Raw genomic sequence first — 23389 nt, 5'->3', positions numbered from 1 at the left:
AACTGAACCCTCCCCAGACCCACCAAGCACAGGTCATCACCTCCCAGGGGGGAGGGGCTCCATTTCTAGGACAGTAGTATGAGGGGCCTCAAGGGCTCAGGACCTGGGCGTTGGCTCTGGTAACTGGACAGAGACAAGGGAGATGATAGGGGAGGGGGTATCTCCTTGGGACATGTCACAGGAAGGGAATGAAGATGGTGGTGGAGCCCCTCATGCACTGGGCCCCCCTTTCCTGGCTGAGTGACCTCTCCTTTCAGTCTTAGATTCTTCATCAGGAAAGCAGGGACAGCAGCCCACCTCCTGGGGCTGCTAAGAGGAATCAAATTAACACATGCTGGCACTAGGTATCATGAGGCATTTGGCTGGCGCCCCTACATGGCCCAAGGCTCGGGTAACAGAGCAGCCCAGTGGGCCCTGTCCATCCTCTCCACCTGGGCTGAGGGCTGGGGAAGGAGGGAAGATGGGCAGGGGCAGGTGTGGGGACCAACAACACCCAGGGGATGGCAGGAGGAGTTCAAGGTAGGGAGTTCTGGAGAGAAGCAGTGGAAGGTGGCCAGGGAGGGAGGGAAGGGAACACATGGCAGGGGATATCTGGAAGTGGGTACTGGGGGACACAGCAGGGGTCATCTGGGGCAGGTAGCCCACATGGAGGGGTGAGGCTCAGGCCCACAGGGGTCTGAGAAGGTGGCCTGAGCAGGACCTGGGTCTTGGGTTGGACTCGGGAAGCCAAGAGTCCACAGGGTCAGCCCCAGCTAGACATGCTGTCATGTCTTGTGTTGGAATCGTCTAGAAAACACTCCTGAGAGAAGGGATAAAACTCAAACATTTAATATTGTTGAGCACCTTTGTACAGTGAAGGTAAAGTGCTTGTTACATAAGTTATAAACAGTGAGAAATAAACACTTAGCAAAGCAAGCCAGCCCCAGGGCAGCAAGCAGCCAGGCAGGCAGGGCTGGGATGGGTCAGAGCCCCACCAGATCATCTGTGAGGAAGGCCAGCAGGAAGCGGCTGACGTGCCTGTCGATGATGACAGGGGAGAAGCCCAGGACACGCCGGGCCCCTGGCAGCACCTTGGGGTCTGGAAGACAAGGGGGTCTCAGAATCCATCAAGAAGGCACCTTCTCTCAGCCTCATGGCATCGCCTGCCCCACACCTGAGTGATGTGGGGTCTCCATGCCAAGTGGGCCTGCTTGGCACTGGCTCCCCACACAGGACCTCGACAAACAAGGCCAGCATGGCAGGAAAGGAACCGCAGGACTGCCACACTGGGCCACAAGTAGGGGGCCTCAGGTGTAGGCCTCCGTCCATCCGGCAGGGGTCTGCCCCATGGTCTGGAGAGGACTGGGCTGAGTCTTGGCCAGGCAGCACCCACCTGGGGGGCAGCAGTAGATGAGGAGTGCCAGCCCTGCGGCCAGGCCGAGACAGGTCAGGAAGGCCACTGGTCCTGGGGAGAAATGCACGTGAGCAGCTCCCCGAGCCCAGGAGGGCGGAGAGGGGTCCAGAGGCCTCGAGGGACAGGCTCACACCCTGTGCTGGGGTCAGCTGGGCAGGGACGCACCCAGTGAGCACCCTGAGGGGGTCTGTCCAACAGGAAGCCAGGAACGGAACCCGACTTGGAATGGAGAAGCCCCCAAGGCAGAGATGGAGCCCTGGGTGGGGGAACAGAAAGAAGGGACATGGGAGGCGGTTACCCCTGTCACTGAGCTCACGGCCTGCGGTGCCCGAGTCTAGCTCTGTGCAATCTGAGTTCTCTGGAAACAAAATCACAGGGTGCAGTTAGTCGTGGGTGGGCCAGAGGGTAAGGTGGTTGCCCCGCCCTCGGGAAACCAAGGGGGATGTCAAGCCCCCTCCCCCAGACCACCCAGGCCCCTCAGGTTGTGCCGGCGCTAAGCCCTCCAGGCTGTGTTTGGGGGGAGTCAGTGCCAGGGAGGGAACCCTGCACAGTTTTGTGTCTTCTCCTTTTGTCCACTTCATGAGAACTTGACGACCATGGAGTAGGAGGTTCATTGTTCCCTGGCAAATACAAGGCACCAAACACAGCGCAAACACCTGCCTGTCCAAAGTCTGATGATGTTGATGTGAGGGCAGGGCGCTCTTTCTCTTTCCCCAGACCCCACTGGGGCTCCTCCTAACCAGCCAGCTGCCAGACAGCCCTGAGGGCACCCTGGTAGGTACTTGACTCCAGGCAGGCTGTGTGGTCCTGACCTGTGGTGACAGGACCATCCCATGCTGGAGCTCAGGGCCCAGCCCTGCCAGCCTGTCCCTTGGGCCACGGACACTGGCCCCAGGTCCAGCCGAGTGGCCTGAGGTGAGCCACCTCTTCCCACCCGGCCTCCAGCCTCTCATCCGAGGACTGAGGAACAGTAGCCACTCCTCCTGGGGACCTGGGTGAGGAGGCCTCAGGACTGAGCTGCCATCCCCGCTTGTACCTTCCCTGCACCCAACCTGGCAGCTCAGAGGACCCCTCGGGGCTCACAAGCCTCCCGGGCCCACAGGCCAGACCCTCTAAACCAAAACACATGTGTCTCAGACCAGCCATCTGTGTCAGAAACTGTTCTACAGAAACAGCCATGCCGTGAGGATCTACCTGGGCAAAAGTGGATGCAACCTGCATCATGGGGGTTGTGGGGGTCAGTTCACTCAAGGCTGGTACAGCCTACAGCCACAAGGTATTTCTGATCAGAAGTAAGGGTTCCCAGATTCATTAGATTACAGAGGGAAGGGCAGAGCTGCATGAAAGAGATGCTACCTTTTGTGTAAAAATTGGCACAAGAAAAAGGGAGACAGAGGGACAGAGAGACAGACAGAGAGAGGGAGACATGGAGACAGAAATATCTATATTGTCTGAAATACTCTGAGGGCCACACAAGATGCAACCAGAGGGCAGAACAAGAAGATGCCGAGGCCTGGGGACTGGGACACGCACTTACGCAGGGCGTGCCGGCTGGGCAGGCAGCTGTGCAGGGGTTGGGCATGGATGTACAGGGCCCGGTAGAACTCCTGGCAGTCCCGCTCACCGCTCCGCTGCAGGTGGCCCAAGAGGTCACAGAGACGCACTCGCAGAGATATCTTGGGGTTCCGGAACTGGAGGAGGAAGGGGCACAAGACAAGGTCAGGCTGGAGCACTATGGGCTCAGCACCCAGCCACAGCTTCCTCAATGGCTGTGATACCATTTAGGTGCTTGGAACACCCATGGGGAGGTAGCAATTGCTACTACAGCCTCATGTACTCCCATGTGGCACCCAAGACTGTGCTGCATGGCCACTAAGCCTTGCACTCCCACTGGAGGCCAGGACAGGTCAGCAAGAAAGATGGCGGTGACATTATTCCAAGTGTGGAAACTTAGTGGCTTGCTGACTTGGTTTTCCCATTTGTAAAAAGGGAATAATAAACCCTCATGGTAGGGTCATTACAGGGAATCTCTGAGGTAATGATAATTTCTAGTATTTTACACTCTACAGGAATGTGATTCAAATTTTGAAAAATAAATCAAGGGTTAAGGAGAAAAAAAAGGTGGCTTTTTTGATGTGGTTGACTGAAAAATATGTAGTTGTAAAGGTCAATGGACAAGGGTACTTGGCATTGACCCCCAGAACCTGGAGGCCATGGCTCGGTGCTGCCACCTGGTGGTGGTGTACCATGCTACAAGGAACTAGAGTCAAACCACAAAGGTACAGAACTGCAAAGCAAAGGCAGATAGATGCAGATGTGCAGCAGAAGCCATGGGTACCTATGAGGAAAGGAACTGTAGTTTTGTGTGTGGAGGAGTTTCCTTTTTGTCATGTAAACATCTGAGCTTTTCAAATTGTTTTTTACAATGAATGTGTATTTGAATTTTAATTACAAGATATAAATTTGAGCCCCTACTTTTTAACTCACTGTACTACTTCTGTAACTTAAGAAGCATCTGGGCCAGTAGCAGGGTCCGTGTTGATTTTAGTTCTGTTGAGGATCAATCTCACCTGTCCCTAGGAGAGACCCCCAACCCTCCAAATAGCCCTGCAGGTGGCACTGTTACCCTGTGCCAAGGCAGGAAGCTCAGCTCAAGAGAAGGGCTCGCTCAGTCACCCAGATGGGAGGCAGGTCCTGCACCCCAAAGCCCCGGCTGGTCTCTAGCACCCACCCCCAGCCCCACGGGGGAGCCAGAGAAGTGGGTGGGGCGAGAAAGAAGCACCCACTCTCACCCGGTATCCCTGAATAGGATGGGCCAGATTACACCCAAAACGTTTGCCCACTTTGAACCTTTGGAAGATGCAGAGTGAAGAGCCCTATGGCACTGGGTAGGGCCTGTCTGGTATCCCTGATCCCCTCCCACCCCAGCACTCCCCGTTCCCCCCCCCCAGGTTTGTCTCATGTTGTGGCATGTTATCACACGTCTCCTGTGAGAAGGCCTGATAACATATAAAGAGACTAAGGCTCACAGAGCTGATGTTCTGGGCCCAAGGTCACCCTAAGGAGACAGGTTTTCACCTCCAAGCTGTCCTGCCCCCCGCTTCTCCCAGCCCAGAGAGGAAGGGTTGCGAAAGCAGCCTCAAGCTCCTTGGCACCTTTTCCGCATCCTTGTTGCTGAGGATCTGGGGGTAGTAGCGGTTCAGCTGGAGGATAATCCTGTCCACCTGCTGCTCACTCAGGCGCCCAAGGCCTGTGAGGAAAGGCATGTCCTGGACCAGGCGGTCACAGTAGGTCTGCTCTGAAACAGAAGCAGAGAACACAGAGGGAATGAGCCAGCTCAGCCCAAAAAGGGGGTGGCGAGACCCAAACACCATGATGCTGCCATGGCAGGGACCCCTCGCAGCAAGGTCCCTATGCCCACTGAGAAGTGTACCAGCTGTAAGCATCTGGACAACTGCTGACATCCCAGCTCACGCACAGCCCAGAGTTCCCCCATGTCACGCCAAAACCCTTGCCAGAAAGTGGGGTGGGTGGGTGCAGTGATAAAGGTTCAGAGTGCTCAAAAGCAGAGCAGAGCCTTGAGCAGAGCAGAGCCTCTGGCTCCTATCTTTTACGCCTGAGAGCTTATCGCAAAAAAACTCAGAAGGGCGAAGAGTCTGCTGTCTGTTGGGTCCCCTCAGTGCCCTCTGGAAATAGCCAGGCCTGAGGAAGGGCACGGGCAGCTTGGAGAAGGCCCAATCTCGAAGCTCCTACAGTCGCTGTTGTCATGGGGACAGGAGACACAAAGACAGGAGCACAGGGTTTGGAGTGGCCTGTGCTGGCATGGCCACCAGACACAGTGTATCTGCAAGGCCTTGAGAAGCTGCTGCCAACAGCAGACCAGCATGCTTGCTGCCCAGGAGGCTAGGGAATGCCTTTTCTTTTGTTTTTTCTTTCAGAATCACCATTAAAGCATCACTGTTGCACTGTCTTTCCCATTAAGAATGTCCCTTAGAATGACAAGTCTTAAAAGGCAAGGGGTGGGGAGAGGTTGGTGGGCAGTTGACAAAGAAATCTCTGAATCTCTGAGGGAGGGTCCCAAGTTCCTGCAGCACCAGCTGCCTGAACAAGTGCACCACCTTACCTACCTGTGGCAGCTTGTCCTGTTTCCTGGTGGACCCAGGGGATGGGGGGCAGGCAGAGCTGTATAGGAGGAGAGTTTTTGTATGTGACTGAAATTAAGTTGGTATCAGTTCAATTTAGATACTTGTAACTTTAGGGTATTATGTATAATCCTCATGGTAACCACAAAGAAAATGTCCATAGAATATACACAAAAGGAAATCAAAATGTGTTACTACAGAAAATCAACACAAAAGAAGGAAGGGAAGAAATGAAGGGAAAAAAAGCTATGAGACATACAGAAAACAAACAGCAAAAAGGCAGAAACAAGTTATCCCTTATCAGTAATTACTTTAAACTCTCTAATCAAAAGACATAGATTAGCGAAGTGGATTTGTAGTATTGTGATTTATAATAAGAAATATATATTTGGTCTTTGTCCCAATTCCTGGCACACAGTTTCTAAAACCCAAGGAATTTCCTAAGTGATAAGAGCTGTGAAGGTGAAAGGATATCTTTTGTTACTCATAACAAGCCCCTTCCAACCTCATCTGACTTTGTATTAATGAGGTGATTTTGGGAAAGCCCCTAAATAACCACAGAGTGGGAGCTGATTGCCAGTGGAACCAACCATGTAATTCGAGGGGTGGAACTTTCAGTCCTCCCCATTTCACTTCCCCCTGCAATGTCTGGGGAGGGGAGAGGGGCTGGAGGTTCAATCAATCACCAGTAGCCAAGGATTTCATCAGTCATGGCTACCTAAGGAAGCCTGCATAAAAACCCCCCAAAATGGGGTTTGGAGCACTCTACGTTACTGAATATGTGGAGGTGCTGAGAGGGTGGCCTGCCTGGGAGGAGCACGGAGCTTCCATGCTTTGCTTCTCATATGCTTTGCCCTATGCATCTTTTCCATCTGGATGCTCATTTGTATCCTTGAAATTTACTTTGTAACAAACTGGCAATAGTGTTTTCCTGAGTTCTGTGAACTATTCTAGCAAACAGGGTCACAAGGAGAGGGTCATGGGAACTCTGATTTATAGCCAGTCAGTTAGAAGCACAGGTGACAATTTGGACTCATGATTGGCATCTCAAGTGGGGGCAATCTTGTGGGACTGAGCCTAAAGTTAACCTATGGGATCTGACACTATCTCTGGATAGATGGTGTCAGAATTGAATTAAATTATAGGACTCTCAGGGGGGTGGACAGAAGATGGCGGAAGAGTAAGGCGCAGAGATGACCCTCCTCCTCACAGATACATCAGAATACACCTACATGTGGAACTGCTCCTATAGAACACCAACTGAACGCTGGCAGAAGACCTCGGACCTTCCAAAAGGCAAGAAACACTCCACGTACCTGGGTAGGGCAAAAGAAAAAAGAATAAACAGAGACAAAAGAATAGGGACTGGACCTGCACCAGTGGGAGGGAGCTGTGCAGGAGGAAAGGTTTCCACACACTAGAAGCCCCTTAGCGGGCGGAGACTGCGGGTGGCGGAGGGGGAAGCTTCAGAGCCACGGAGGAGAGCGCAGTAACAGGGTGCGGAGGGCAAAGCGGAGAGATTCCCGCAGAGGATCAGTGCTGACCAGCACTCACCAGCCTGAGAGGCTTGTCTGCTCACCCGCCGGGACGGGCGGGGGCTGGGAGCTGAGGCTTGGGCTTCGGTCAGAAGCCCGGGAGAGGACCGGGGTTGGCTGCGTAAAGACAGCCTGAAGGGATTAGTGCACCACAGCTAGCCGGGAGGAGTCCGGGAGAAGTCTGGAGCTGCCGAAAGAGGCAAGAGACCTTTTCTTCCCTATTTGCTTCCTGGTGCGCGAGGAGAGGGGTTTAAGCGCGCAGCTTAAAGGAGCTCCAGAGACGGGCGCGGAGCTGCCGAAGAGACAAGAGACTTTTACTTGCCTCTGTTTCCTGATGCGAGAGGAGAAGGGATTAAGTGCACCACGTAAAGGAGCTCCAGAAGCGTGCGCGAGCTGCGGCAAAGGAGCTTCAGAAACGTGCGCGAGCCGCGGCTGTCGGCGCGGACAGCAGAGAAGGGTGTGGGACGCTAGGGTTGCTGCTGCCGCCACCAAGAGGCCTGTGTGCGAGCACAGGTCACTCTCCACACCTCCGCTCCCGGGAGCCTGTGCAGCCGCCCACTGCCGGGGTCCCGGGATCCAGGGACAGCTTCCCTGGGAGAACACGCAGCGCGCCTCGGGCTGGTGCAGCGTCATGCCGGCCTCTGCCGCCGCAGGCTCGCCCCCCATCCGTGCCCCTCCCTCCCCCCAGCCTGTGCCAGAGCCCCCGAATCAGCTGCTCCTTTAACCCCATCCTGTCTGAGCGAAGAGCAGACGCCCTTGGACAACCTACGCGCAGAGGCGGGGCCAAGTCCAAAGCTGAACCCCAGGAACTGTGCGAACAAAGAGGAGAGGGGGAGGTCTCTCCAAGCAGCCTCAAAAGCAGCGGATTAAAGCTCCACGATCAACTTGAAGTGCCCTGCATCTGTGGAAAACCTGAATAGACAGCGAAATATCCCAAGTTGAGGAGGTGGACTTTGGGAGCAAGATATATTACTATTTTCCCCTTTTTTTCTTTTTGTGAGTGTGTATGTGTGTGCTGCCGTGTGAGATTCTGTCTGTATAGCTTTGTTTTCACCATTTGTCCTAGGGTTCTGACCGACCCGTTCTTTTTTTATAAAATTTTTCTTCTTAATAATTATTTTTTATTTTAATAACTATATTTTATCCTACTTTGTCTTCTTCCATTCTTTCTTCCTTCCTTTCTTCCCTCCTTCCTTCCTCCCTTCTTTCCTCCCTGCCATCCTCCCTTCCTTCCTCCCTCCCTTCTTTCCTCCCTTCCTTCCTTCCTTCCTTGCTTCCTTCCTTTCTTTCTTTCCTTTCTATTTTTTCTCCCTTTTATTTTGAGCCGTGTGGATTAAAGGCTCTTGGCGCTCCAGCCAGGCGTCAGTGCTGTGTCGCTGAAGTGGGAGAACCAACTTCAGGACACTGGTCCACAAGAGACCTACAAGCTCCACGCAATATCAAACAGCGAAAATCTCCCCGAGATCTCCATCACAACACCAAGACCCAGCTTCACTCAAGGACCACATACAGTGCTGGACACAAAATCTTGGAAATAGAATAGACAAATTGCAAGAAACATTTAACAAGGACCTAGAAGAAATAAAGAGGAAGCAACCAATGATGAGCAACACAATAAATGAAATTAAAAATACTCTAGGGCTTCCCTGGTGGCACAGTGGTTGAGAGTCCGCCTGCTGATGCAGGGGACGCAGGTTCGTGCCCCGGTCCGGGGGGATCCCACGTGCCCCAGAGCGGCTGGGCCCGTGGGCCCAGGCCGCTGAGCCTGCGTGTCTGGAGCGTGTGCTCCGCAACGGGAGAGGCCACGACGGTGAGAGGCCCGCGTACTGCAAAAAAAAAAAAAAAAAAAAAATACTCTAGATGGGATCGATAGCAGAATAACTGAGGCAGAAGAACGGATAAGTGACCTGGAAGATAAAATAGTGGAAATAACTACTGCAGAGCAGAATAAAGAAAAAAGAATGAAAAGAAATGAGGACAGTCTCAGATACCTCTGGGACAACATTAAATGCACCAACATTCGAATTATAGGGGTCCCAGAAGAAGAAGAGAAAAAGAAAGGGACTGAGAAAATATTTGTAGAGATTATAGTTGAAAACTTCCCTAATATGGGAAAGGAAATAGTTAATCAAGTCCTGGAAGCACAGAGAGTCCCATACAGGATAAATCCAAGGAGAAACACGCCAAGACACATATTAATCAAACTGTCAAAAATTAAATACAAAGAAAACATATTAAAAGCAGCAAGGGAAAAACAATAAATAACACACAAGGGAATCCCCATAAGGTTAACATCTGATCTTTCAGCAGAAATTCTACAAGCCAGAAGGGAGTGGCAGGACATATTTAAAGTGATGAAGGAAAAAAACCTACAACCAAGATTACTCTACCCAGCAAGGATCTCATTCAGATTTGATGGAGAAATTAAAACCTTTACAGACAAGCAAAAGCTGAGAGAGAGTTCACCACCACCAAACCAGCTTTAAAACAAATGCTAAAGGAACTTCTCTAGGCAAGAAAGACAAGAGAAGGAAAAGACCTACAAGAACAAACCCGAAACAAGTAAATGGTAATAGGAACATACATATCGATAATTACCTTAAATGTAAATGGATTAAATGTTCCAATCAAAAGACACAGACTGGCTGAATGGATACAAAAACAAGACCCATATATATACTGTCTACAAGAGACCCACTTCAGACATAGGGACACATACAGACTGAAAGTGAGGGAATGGAAAAAGATATTCCATGCAAATGGAAATCAAAAGAAAGCTGGAGTAGCAATTCTCATATCAGACAAAATAGACTTTAAAATAAAAACTATTACAAGAGACAAAGAAGGACACTACATAATGATCAAGGGATGGATCCAAGAAGAAGAAATAACAATTGTAAATATGCCCCTAACATAGGAGGACCTCAATATATAAGGCAAATACTAACAGCCATAAAAGGGGAAATTGACAGTAACACAATCATAGTAGGGGACTTTAACACCCCACTTTCACCAATGGACAGATCATCCAAAATGAAAATAAATAAGGAAACACAAGCTTTAAATGATACATTACACAAGATGGACTTAATTGATATTTATATGACATTCCCTCCAAAAACAACAGAATACACTTTCTTCTCAAGTGCTCATGGAACATTCTCCAGGATAGATCATATATTGGGTCACAAATCTAGCCTTGGTAAATTTAAGAAAACTGAAATCGTATCAAGTATCTTTTCTGACCACAATGCTATGAGACTAGATATCAATTACAGGAAAAGATCTGTAAAAAATACAAACACATGGAGGCTAAACAATACACTCCTTAATAACGAAGTGATTACTGAAGAAATCAAAGAGGAAATCAAAAAATACTTAGACACAAATGACAATGGAGACATGACGACCCAAAACCTATGGGATGCAGCAAAAGCAGTTCTAAGAGGGAAGTTTATAGCAATACAATTCTACCTTAAGAAACAGGAAACATCTCGAATAAACAACCTAACTTTGCACCTAAAGCAATTAGAGCAAGAAGAACAAAAAACCCCCAAAGTTACCAGAAGGAAAGAAATCATAAAGATCAGATCAGAAATAAATGAAAAAGAATGAAGGAAACAATAGCAAAGATCAATAAAACTAAAAGCTGGTTCTTTGAGAAGATAAATAAAATTGATAAACCATTAGCCAGACTCATCAAGAAAAATGGGAGAAGACTCAAATCAATAGAATTAGAAATGAAAAAGGAGATGTAACAACTGACAGTGCAGAAATACAAAAGATTATTAGAGATTACTACAAGCAACTGTGTGCCAATAAACTGGACAACCTGGAAGAAATGGACAAATTCTTAGAAATGCACAACGTGCCAAGACTGAACCAGGAAGAAATAGAAAATTAGAACAGACCAATCACAAGCACTGAAATTGAAACTGTGATTAAAAATCTTCCAACACACAAAAGCCCAGGACCAGATGGCTTCACAGGCGAATTCTATCAAACATTTAGAGAAGAGCTAACACCTATCCTTCTCAAACTCTTCCAAAAGATAGCAGAGGGAGGAACACTCCCAAACTCATTCTATGAGGCCACCATCACCCTGATACCAAAACCAGACAAGGACGTCACAAACAAAGAAAACTACAGGCCAATATCACTGATGAACATAGATGCAAAAATCCTCAACAAACTACTAGCAAACAGAATCCAACAGCACATTAAAATGATCATACACCATGATCAAGTGGGGTTTATTCCAGAAATGCAAGGATTCTTCAATATATGCAAATCAATCAACGTGATACACCATATCAACAAACTGAAGAAGAAAAACCATATGATCATCTCAATAGATGCAGAGAAAGCTTTTGACAAAATTCAACACCTACTTATGATAAAAACCCTGCAGAAAGTAGGCAGAGAGGGAATTTTCCTCAACATAATAAAGGCCATATATGACAAACCCACAGCCACCATTGTTCTCAATGGTGAAAAACTGAAATCATTAACACTAAGATCAGGAACAAGACAAGGCGGCCCACTCTCACCACTCTTATTCAACATAGTTTTGGAAGTTCTAGCCACAGCAATCAGAGAAGAAAAAGAAATAAAAGGAATCCAAATCAGAAAAGAAGTAAAGCTGTCACTGTTTGCAGGTGACATGATACCATACATAGAGAATCCTAAGGATGCTACCAGAAAACTACTAGAGCTAATCAATGAATTTGTTAAAGTAGCAGGATACAAAATTAATGCATAGAAATCTGTGGCATTCTTATACACTAATGATGAAAAATATGAGAGTGAAATTAAGAAAACACTCCCATTTACCACTGCAACAAAAAGAGTAAAATATCTAGGAATAAACCAACCTAAGGAGACAAAAGACCTGTATGCAGAAAAGTATAAGACACTTATGAGGGCTTCCCTGGTGGCGCAGTGGTTGAGAATCCGCCTGCCAATGCAGGGGACACGGGTTCGTGCCCCGGTCCGGGAAGATCCCACATGCTGCGGAGCGGCTGGGCCTGTGAGCCATGGCCGCTGAGCCTGTGCGTCCAGAGCCTGTGCTCCACAATGGGAGAGGCCACAACAGTGAGAGGCCCACGTACCACAAAAAAAAAAAAAAAAAAAAAAACACTTATGAAAGAAATTAAAGATGATACAATTAGGTGGAGAAATATACCATGTTCTTGGATTGGAAGAATCAACATTGTGAAAATGACTCTACTACCCAAAGCAATCTACAGATTCAATGCAATCCCTATCAAACTACCACTGGCATTTTTCACAGCACTAGAACAAAAAATTTCACAATTTGTATGGAAACACAAAAGACGCCGAATAGCCAAAGCAATCTTGAGAACGAAAAATGGAGCTGGAGGAATTAGGCTCCCTGACTTCAGACTATACTACAAAGCTACAGTAATCACGACAGTATGGTACTGGCACAAAAACAGAACTATAGATCAATGGAACAGGATAGAAAGCCCAGAGATAAACCCACACACATATGGTCACCTTATCTTTGATAAAGGAGGGAAGGATATACAGTGGAGAAAAGAGATCCTCTTCAATAAGTGGTGCTGGGAAAACTGCACAGGTACATGTAAAAGTATGAAATTAGAACACTCCCTAACACCATACACAAAAATGAACTCAAAATGGGTTAAAGACCTAAATGTAAGGCCAGACACTATCAAATTCTTAGAGGAAAACATTGGCAGAATACTCTATGACATAAATCACAGCAAGATCCATTTTGACCCACCTCCTAGAGAAATGGAAATAAAAACAAAAATAAACAAATGGGACCTAATGAAACTTAAAAGCTTTTGCATAGCAAAGGCAACCATAAACAAGACCAAAAGACAACCCCCAGAATAGGAGAAAATAGTTGCAAATGAGCAACTGACAAAGGATTAATATCCAAAATTTATAAGCAAGTCAGGCAGCTCAATAACAAATAAATAATAAATAATAAATAATAATAAATAATAAAATAATAATAAATAATAAAAAAACAAACAACCGAATCCAAAAATGGGCAGAAGAACTAAACAGACATTTCTCCAAAGAAGATATACAGATTGCCAACAAACACATGAAAGAATGCTCAACATCATTAATCATTAGAGAAATGCAAATCAAAACTACAATGAGGTATCACCTCACACTGGTCAGAATGGCCATCATCAAAAAATCTAGAAACAATAAATGCTGGAGAGGGTGTAGAGAAAAGGGAACACTCTTGCACTGCTGGTGGGAATGTAAATTGATACAGCCACTATGGAGAACAGTATGGAGGTTCCTTAAAAAACTACAAATAGAACTACCATACGACCCCACAATCCCACTACTGGGCCTATACCCTGAGAAAACCATAATTCAAAAAGAGTCATGTACCACAATGTTCATTGCAGCTCTATTTACAATAGCCAGAACATGGAAGCAACCTAAGTGTCCATCGACAGATGAATGGATAAAGAAGATGTGGCACATATATACAATGGAATATTACTCAGCCATAAAAAGAAATGAAATTGAGTTATTTGTAATGAGGTGGATAGACCTGGAGTCTGTCATACAGAGTGAAGTAAGTCAGAAGGAGAAAAACAAATACCGTATGCTAACACATATATATGGAATCTAAGAAAATAAAATGTCATGAAGAGACTAGGGGTAGGACGGGAATAAAACACAAACCTACTAGAGCATGGACTTGAGGATATGGGGAGGGGGAAGGGTAAGCTGTGACGAAGTGAGAGAGTGGCATGGACATATATACACTACCAAATGTGAAATAGATAGCTAGTGGGAAGCAGCTGCATAGCACAGGGAGATCAGCTCTGTGCTTTGTGACCACCTCGAGGGGTGGGATAGGGAGGGTGCGAGGGAGGGAGACGCAAGAGGGAAGAGATATGGGAACATATGTATATGTATAACTGATTCACTTTGTTTTAAAGCAGAAACTAACACACCATTGTAAAACAGTTATACTCCAATAAAGATGTTAAAAAAAAAAAAGAGAGAAATGAGCAAAGAAAAAAGAATTATAGGACTCCCAGCTGGTGTCCACCAAAGAACTGGAAAATCGATTGGTAGGGGAAAAACCCCAAGCATTCCATAACCCGAAGTGTCAGAAGTATTGAGAAATATAAGCATTGTATGTAAGAGTAGAAGAGAAACAGAATTTTTTCCTCTTAGGGTTTAAAAAACATGATTTAACTATATACCATCTTCAAAAGACTCACTTTAGGTCTAAAGATAGAAAAAGGTTGAAGGTGAAAGAATGGAACAAGATATTCCATACAAATAGTAACCAAAAGAGAATTTACATTGCTATAGTAATATGAGAAAAAAACCAACTTTAAAGCCAAGCTGTTATGAGACAAAGAAGTACATTATATATTAATAAAGTGATCAATCACCAAGAAGTTAGAACATATATTCACCAAATATAAGAGCCTCAAAATATTTAAAGCAAACATTGGCAGAATTGAAGATAGACATAGAAAGCTTTATGATAATAGCTGGAGACTTCAACAGACCAGTTTCAATAATAGAATAACCAGACAGAAGATCAATAAGGCAATAGAGGATGTGAACAGCCCCATAAACTAATGATACCTAACAGATATAGACACAACACTCCACCCAACAATAGCAGAATATACACTCTTCTCAAGTGCACAGGGAACATTATCCAAAATAGACCACAAAACAGTTAACCACAAAATGTGTCTTAATATATTTTCAAGAATTGACATAATAAAAGGTTCTTTTCTGATCACATGGAATAAAGCTATAAATCAATAACAGTAGGAAAACTGGAAAATTCACAATTATGTGGACATTAAACAACAAATGCATCAAAGAGGAAATCACAAGAGAAATCAGAAAATACCTTGAGAAAAATGAAAATAAAAATACAGCATACCAAAATTTAAGGGATGCAGTGAAAGCAGTACTGAGAGGAAAATTTACAGCTGTAAATGCACATACTAAAATAGAAGATCTCAAATCAATAACCTAATGTTACATCTTAAGGAACTAGAAAAGGAAAAGCAAACTAAACCCAAAGCTCATAGAAGGATGAAAATTATGATATAGAGTGAAGATAAATGAAATAGAAAAACGATAGAAAATCAAAACCAAAAGTTGGTTCTAGAAAGATCAACAAAATTGGCAAACCTTTAGCTAGATTAACAAAGAAAAAAGGAGAGGAGATTCAAATTACTAATATCAGAAATATTACTATGAATTTTACAGAAATAAAAAGGATTATAAAAGAATACTATGGACATTTATACCAACAAATTGGACAACCTAGATAAAATGGACAAATTCCTAAAAACACACAATCTACCAAAGCTGAATCATGAAGAAACAGAAAATCTGAAAGGACCTATTACTAATAAGGAGATTCAATCAGTAGTTAAAATGGTCTCAACAAATAAAAGCCCAGAATCAGATGGCTTCACTGGTGAATTCTACCAAACATTTAAAGAACTAATACCAATCCTTCTCAAACTCTAAAGATAAAGTTACCATATGATCCTGCAATCCTACTCCTGAGCATATATCCAGAGAAAACTCTAGTTTGCAACCCAATATTCATAGCAGCACTATTTACAAAAGCCAAGACATGGAAGCAACCTAAATGTCCACTGACAGATGAATGAATAAAGAAGATGTGGTATATATATACACACAATACAATATTACTCAACCATAAAAAAGAATGAAATAATGCCATTTGCAGCAATATGGTTGGACCTAGAAATTATCATATTAAGTGAAGTCAGACAAAGACAAATATCATATGATATCACAGTTATATGTGGAATCTAAAAAAATTACACAAATGAGCTTATTTACAACACAGAAATAGACTCACAGACATAGAAAACTTATGGTTACCAAAGGGAATGGGGGGGATAAATTAGGAGTCTGGGATTAACATATACACACTACCTTATATAAAATAGATAAACAACAAGGACCCACTGCATAGCACAGGAAACTATACTCAATATCGTGTAACAACTAATAATGTAAAAGAATCTGAAAAAATATATATATATGTATGTACATATGTATAAGTAAATCACTTTGCTGTACATTTGAAACTAACACACACTGCAAATTAACTATATGTCAATTAAAAAACTTTAAAAAAGGAATAAAATACTTAGAAATAAATTTAACCAAGGATGTGGAAGACCTGGACACTGAATCTACAAAACATTGCTGAAAGAAATTTTAAAAGACACAAATAAGTGGAAAGACATCCCATGTTCATGGGTTGGAAGACTTAATATTGTGAGGATGACAATACTACCCAAAGTGATCTAGGAATTCAACATAATCCCTATCCAAACCCCAATAAATGTTTTTTGTTCTTCATCCTAAAATCCATATGGAATCTCAAAGGACTTTTATGGCCAAAACAATCCTGAAAAGGAAAGAAGGTGGATGACTCATACTTCCTGATTTCAAAATTTAACACAAAGCTACAAGAATCAAAACTGTGGTACCAACATAAGGACAGACATATAGACCAATGTAATAGACTAGAAAGTCCAGAAATAAACCCTATTTTGAGTGGGAAAAAAAAGAGTGAAGACAACCCACAGAATGGGAGAAATATTTGCAAAGCATATATCTGATTAGGCATTAATATATATAGAGAGAGAAGATAAAAAGAACTTCTACAATGCAACAACAACAAAAAATCCTATAAAGTAACCAATACAAAAATGAGCAAAAGACTTGCATAGGTATTTCTCCAAAGAAGATGTACAAATGACTACTAAGCATATGAAAAGATGCTCAACATCACTAGTCATTAGGGAAATGCAAATCAAACTACAATGAGATACCACTTCATACACATTAAGGTAAAATAAATACGTGGAGAGAGAGGGAATATGAATATGAGGATGAGGAGAAACTGGAACTCTCATGCATTACTGGTGGGCATGTAAAATGGTGCGGCCACCACGGAAAACAGTACGGCTATTCCTCAAAAAGTTAAACAAATACTTCGGCAATTTCATTCCTGGGTATACACTCAAAAGAACTGAAAACAGAGACTCAAACAGGTATGTGCACACCAAGTTCAGAGTAGCATTATTCACAAAAGCCAAAAGGTAAAAACAACCCAACTGTCTACGGACAGATGAACAGAGAGACAAAATGTGGTATACATACAATGGAATATTATACAACCGTAAAAGGGACAGAATTTTAATACATGGATTTGACAACATGGATGACTGTGAAAACATTATGCTAAGTGAAGTAAGTCAGACACAAAAGGACAAATACTGTATGATTGCACTTACATGAACTATCTAGAATAAGCAAACTCTAAAGACAGAAAGTAGAATAGTGATTACCAGCAGCTGGGGGTAGGGGAGAAAGGGGAGTTATTGTTTAATGGGCACAGAGTTTCTCTTTGGGATGATGAAAAGTTCTGGAAATGCATAGTGGTGACAGCTTCACAACATCATGGATGTATTTAATGCCACTGAAATGGTTAAAATGGTAAATTTTATGTTCTGCATATTTTACCACATACATACACATAAAGGTGAATGGATAATATATTAAATTGTGGTTCAGTTTAGTACGTTACAATGGAATATAATTCAGTGATAAAAAGACCTATGGGGCTTCCCTGGTGGCGCAGTGGTTGAGAATCCGCCTGCCGATGCAGGAGACACGGGTTCGTGCCCTGGTCCGGGAAGATCCCACATGCCGCGGAGCAACTAAGCCCGTGAGCCATGGCTGCTAGGCCTGCGCGTCCGGAGCCTGTGCTCCGCAACGGGAGAGGCCGCAACAGTGAGAGGCCCACATACCGCAAAAAAAAAAAAAAAAAAAAAAAAAAAAAAAAAAAATTTAAAAAAAAAAATTAAAAAAAAAAAAAAAAAAAGACCTATGAAGTCACAAAAAGACATGGAGGAAACTTAAATGCATTTTGCTAAAGGTTAAAGAAGCCAATTTGAAAAGGCTATATACTATATGATCCCAAGTATATGATATTCCAGAAAATGCAAAACTATGGAGAACAGTCAAAAGATCAGTGGTTACCAAGGGTTAGGGAAGAGGGAGGGATAAATATGTAGAGCACAGATTTTTAGCCAGGTAAAACTACTTGTATGATACTGTAATGGTGGACACAGGACATTACGAATTTTTCATAACTCATGCAATATACAACACAAGAACTTTAGTTGGTAATACCTAAAGTTATTAATATTCTATCAATATTGGTTCATTAAGTGCAACACACATACCACACAAATGCAAGATGTTAATAATAAAGGAAATGGGGTGTGGGGACCCTCTGTGCTCTCTGCTCAACTTTCCATAAACTAAAAATGTTCTAAAAATAAAATCTATTAATTAAAAAGAAATCCTATTTGGAAATTCCATAGCTGAATTTTAAAGGAAAAAAATGAGTCACAGAAAGCAGATGAATTCTCGCATTGGGTGGGGTTCCCTGGAAATGAGCATGAAGGAACTTTCTAGAGTGATACAAATGTTCTGTCTTGATTAGGCCTGGGCTGGTTGTTCCATGGGTGCATTCTTTAGTCAAAACTTATAGAATTATTCACGAAAAATGAGTGTATTTGTAAGTAAATACTACCTCAGTAATGTTGATCTTTTTAAAATAGGGTTATTGAGGTGGAACAAATGGGGCCTCCTCCCTGATTTCTTCCATGGGGCCAACTCAACAGACTGTCTTTCTCATCTCTCTCTTCTCCTCCTGGATGGTCTTTTCTCCCCCAGAATATGAATTTCTAACTTCTGATTCTCCGAGCCTCTGAAAGTCAACCTTGAAAATGGACTTGTCAGCAGCTCCAACTTGGTGAAGAAGCCATGGACAGGGATGCAGAGAGACCTGCCACCACCACATGGCAGGACCCTCCTGGCCACCTGGCTTCAGCATCTACAACCTCTATGATTAAAGAGTTAAAATTGGCCATAGTTCATGGAATGTGCCCCATGCTTGGGCATTCTGTGGGCTCTAGGCATACACAGATAATCGTCATTCTTCCATCAGCTCTGCTACACAAGCATGACTACCACTCCCATTTTCAGAAGAAACTGAAGCACAAGGAGTAGACTTATCTAAGACCTGCCTAAGACCTCAACCAGCTAGGGAGTGATGTATCGAGGTCAGGACCCGGGAAAAGTGTTGGGGCCAACTCTTGACATCTAAATTTTCTGCCTCTCTAATCAACCTACTAATTAACTATGCAATTAGCTGCATCATGTCTGTTCCTGGCCAGGCCATAGGCTGTCTTGCCCAGCACTGCCAGTGTGTGCACCTGTGCATAGTGCCAGCACACACTAAGCACTCACTAAAGAGTTTGGGAATTAATGGACGTAGGTCCAAGGCTCAAAGGCAAGGGCTGTCAGTGGATGGTGGCCAGCATCTTGCAGTGGCTCCTACCCTGCAGGCTGCTAGCCAGGTGGGGCCTCCATTTGCCTGCAGCTGCCAGGCACAATGGCATAGCCTGGGGGCCAAAGCTCTGGGCTCTGCTGTGGCTGTCCTTCCTGTGGTCTTTGTGAGCTGTGTACACAAACCACACCCAAGCAGCCATTCAGAGGCAAGAGAAAGCACAAGAAAAGAAACCACTTTGGTCCCTAGTGCTGATAAACAGTCCCAGACAGCTTTTACAGGACAAAGGAAGAGGAATGCTCTGGCATAAAATTCACCAGACCTTCACCAGCAACCTCTGTTAAGCCCTACCTCCTCCATCATCTTGCCCTCCTGGCAGCACCACAACCATGGACACCCCCTCCCCAACCTGTTAGCCTGGCTTGGCAATAGAGGCCCTGTGGGAGCTGGCCTCACTTGCCCTCACCGGGTCTCCCAGGCCCCTGAGCCATCCCTGCACAGCAACCCCCAACTGCAGTGTACTGCCCAGGATTCCCACCCTTGGCACAAGAATACCTGTCTCTGTGGTTTCTGCCTGGCTAACTCATGTGGTTTCTGCCCACCAAGAGACCTTCCTGAGCTCCCCTGCTGCCCCACCCCAACGAAAGTCCAGATGCTTGGACCTCAACCTCCCCTCCCAAATTGAATCTCCCAGAATTCCCTCCTGTCCCAGTGCCCAACCTGGCCTCAGACATGGAGTTGAGATGGCGCACTCCCCAGCACACCACAAGGCAGGGACTGGTTCTGCAGCAACAGCGATTGCTGCAGTGACACTCAGCCAGTGCTGGCCCTGAGCAGACGCATCAGGCCCCACACACTCACTCTGCAACCCTTTGTAGAGGCCCAGAACCAACACGAGGCAGGTTCCCGTTGGTGCATGGAGACAGTGAGCCAGGAACTTGAGGCCCTCAGCCTTGCAAGCCTGCCCATTTGAGCCTCCCAGGCCTGTGCTCTCTGGGCCCCAGTTCCCCATACCAAAAATGAAGGGCTCTGAGGGAAGAGGTCTCTAGAGGCCCAGGACACAGAGGTGGCAGGGAGCAAGGGGATTGGTGGGCCTGGGCAGGTTCTAGTCCTGGCTCTGCCACTGACTGCCCCAGCAGTCTGGGGCACCTGCCCAACCTGACACTATTTCCTCACCCACACATAGAGATATTCCACTTTTCCCCATACAGCAGTTCTGAATGGGAAGCACCTGATGCAAGAACAGGTGCACATAGGTAAAACAGACACTGGAACAATGCAGCGGTTGGGGGCGCAGATCCTTGAGCAGTCGAAAATCCACACATTACTTTACAGTCAGTCCTCCATATCCATAATTTTGCATCCAAGGATTCAGCCAGCCTGGGGTCATGTAGTACTATAGTATGTATCGAAAAAAAAATCCACATATAAATGGACCCTCACATTTGAAACCTCAGTTCAAAGGGTCAACTCTACTCAGAAACAGCAGCCACAGATAAAAAGAATTCAGAGAGATGACAGGGGAATGCACAGCAGCTGGGATCTCTTCTGGCTAAGGCTGGGACACTGGTGTCCTGGAAATCACCAGCTTCCTGCCCATGAAATTCTATTTGTGTGCAGAACTCAGGATGGGACTCCAGTGAGTGCTGGGGAGAGAACAGGGAATTCTGGGGCCTCCCTGGCCCCGTGGGCCACCCCTAGGTAACTTCTACCTCATGAAGCAGCCTGACCATGCTGTCATGGGCTCTGTCACCAGCCTGTCTCTCTCATGGACCTTCTCCTACAGGGAAAGATCCATAGAGAAGGGTCACCCTGCTCAGTTAGGGTCAGGAAGGTGGTGGGCGGGTCCCCACTCCAGAGAGGTCCTTGGTGAATGGCTGGGCTGGAGAACCCATCCTGGGAAAAGGAGGGACTGGGGCAGTTCAGTATGGGGCACAAAGCCTTCGGGGACCGAGTCGGTGTCCACAATTCCCCTGGGCCTGTCGCTGGGCAAGGGGTGCAGCCTGGGAGGCACCACAGAGTCCTATGGGTACCACACACTGCCCAGGTATGCACCACCTGTTGGGCATTCTCCTCAGGTGGCTGTGAGGATGGAGTGTCTAAATTTCCTGATAGAAGCACAGTATAATCATTTTTACTTTCACCTCCCACTGTCAGGCCTCAACCCTCCCCCCCCGCCACCCGCCTGTGCAGCATCTCCCCACCCACAGACGTGCACTGGCCGCTGCCCTCCCGGAACCACCCACGACGTGGCCCCCACCCACTAGAACCTTCCATGGCCTGACCAGGCCTCAGAACCATCCCAGGCCCAGCCTCTGTCCCCCAGAACCCTCTAGGGCCTCACCTGGCCTAGCCGTCCAGAACCCTCCAAGGCGGGGCCCCCAGCGCTCAGAAGCCTTCAGGACCCGGCGTGGCCTCGCCCCCCAAGAACCCGGCCCTGGGCGGCGAGCCGCTCTGCCGTCGTCTCGTCGACAGGACACTCAGTCACGGGCAAGGTCACTCGCCGCCGCGAGGAGAGGCCCCCGGTGTGGCATCGGGACACCTGGACCTTATGGGCCACCGTGGCCGCGCGCCCGTCCCTGTATGGCAGGCACGACCCCGGACCGCTCTCACCTGTCATGGCGGCGGCACGCCGTGCACCCAGCTGGCCCTGCCGGTCCCCCTGCCGCCGTCAGTCCTCTTGACTGCCCGTCCGCTGCCCGTCGACCCCTGTGAAGACCGCCCGCTCTTTCCCTGTGAGCCCCGCCCCCAGCATCGTCGCGGCTAAGCCCTAACCCCGCCCTCACTGAGCCCGCCCCTCCCGATAGGCCCGGTCCTTAGCGTCGGCTGCATTGCCTCGAGGGCTTTAAATCCTCATCCCTCACTCGAGCCCCGCTTCCGAACTCTCAGGCTACGAACGCCGCCGAGCCCTTAGCCCCTCCCCTCACTGGGCCCGGCCTTCCAAGCGCCCGGGGCATCGGCTCTGTCACCGCGAGAGCTCTAAACCCCGCCCTCACTGAGCCCCACCCTCGCGGACGTTAGTTCTGTCGCTGCCACAGCCCTTGAGCCCCGCCCCTCGCTGAGCCCGGTCCTCATCAATGTTACTGGGCCTCCAGAAGCCTTAATCCTTGAGCTTAGCTCCCGCCAGCAAGGGGTACTCTCAGCTCCGCCTCTCACTGAGTTCCGCCCCCGCTGTCCTGGGCTACTTCACCACCAGATCCCTGAGCCCCACCCATTTCCACGCGGCCCCGCCCCCGCCTGCGTCGATGGCGTCGCCGCGACCACTCTAAATGCTTCCCCCATTCTAGCCTCGTCCCCTCAGGCGCCAGCTACCTCGCGGCGCAAATAGTCCCGCCCCTCACCCGAGTCTTACCTCCGTCTCTGGCGCAGCCTCCTTTATAGCCCACGTTCTCCGTCCTGGCCTGTCCCCACTTTGGACCCGCTCGGTCTTGGCCTCACGGGGCGGCCAGGGTCCGGACCTGGCTGAGAGCTTCCGGGCACAGTGCACCGTGACCGTGCGCCGACCCCCCACCCCATGAAGGAACTGGAGGATGGGTGCAGCTGTCGAATGGGAACCCCAAAACTCTTGGGCCGAGTCGTGGTGGTCACCACACGGGAACCATCCCCGCTCCGAACACAGAGTGAGTCTGTCCCGGCTTACCGGAAAAGCCCAGCCGTGTCTTCCCCAGTCCATGGGACAACACAGGCAGTGCCTACCTGGGGCAAGAGGGCTGTATAGCATGACCTGGGGGTGCACTAGGGGAAGTCCAGGCCTGCTCTAGGTCCCACTGCCGCCCTCCTGGAGTGGGCCTCCTGCCCACCAGTGGAACTGGCCTCACCCCCCCTTCCCCCATTACTCTGCATCCCTCATGCTGGCTCATGACTCTGCAGGCCAAAAGTGTTGCCTGTGACATCCCAGTAAACA

General features: G+C 47.0%; 1 protein-coding gene across 12 annotated transcripts; it reads right to left on the bottom strand.

Annotated features, from left to right (window-relative positions):
• Positions 1–812: 812 nt before the first annotated feature.
• Positions 813–22640, bottom strand: CARD19 (caspase recruitment domain family member 19). 12 transcript variants are annotated; one of them, XM_067041150.1, is made up of 8 exons: positions 22099–22640; positions 6768–6851; positions 5521–5575; positions 4549–4691; positions 2931–3084; positions 1559–1649; positions 1373–1444; positions 813–1078 (listed from the first exon to the last, which is right to left on the bottom strand). In XM_067041150.1, the coding sequence occupies exons 4-8, from the start codon at positions 4657–4659 to the stop codon at positions 979–981; spliced, it is 528 nt and encodes a 175-aa protein (XP_066897251.1). In that variant the 5' UTR covers positions 4660–4691; positions 5521–5575; positions 6768–6851; positions 22099–22640; the 3' UTR covers positions 813–978. The 12 variants fall into 12 exon arrangements, with proteins under 12 accessions (XP_066897251.1, XP_066897252.1, XP_066897253.1 ...); XM_067041151.1 differs by lacking the exons at positions 1559–1649; positions 6768–6851 and adding an exon at positions 1692–1751 and having other exon boundaries at positions 22099–22362; XM_067041152.1 differs by lacking the exons at positions 1559–1649; positions 5521–5575 and adding an exon at positions 1692–1751 and having other exon boundaries at positions 4549–4686; positions 22099–22194.
• Positions 22641–23389: the final 749 nt, after the last annotated feature.

Source organism: Kogia breviceps, chromosome 8, assembly GCF_026419965.1.
Source record: "Kogia breviceps isolate mKogBre1 chromosome 8, mKogBre1 haplotype 1, whole genome shotgun sequence".
Classification (NCBI taxonomy): Eukaryota; Metazoa; Chordata; class Mammalia; order Artiodactyla; family Physeteridae; genus Kogia; species Kogia breviceps.
This window is presented reverse-complemented; position numbering and strand designations above follow the sequence as displayed.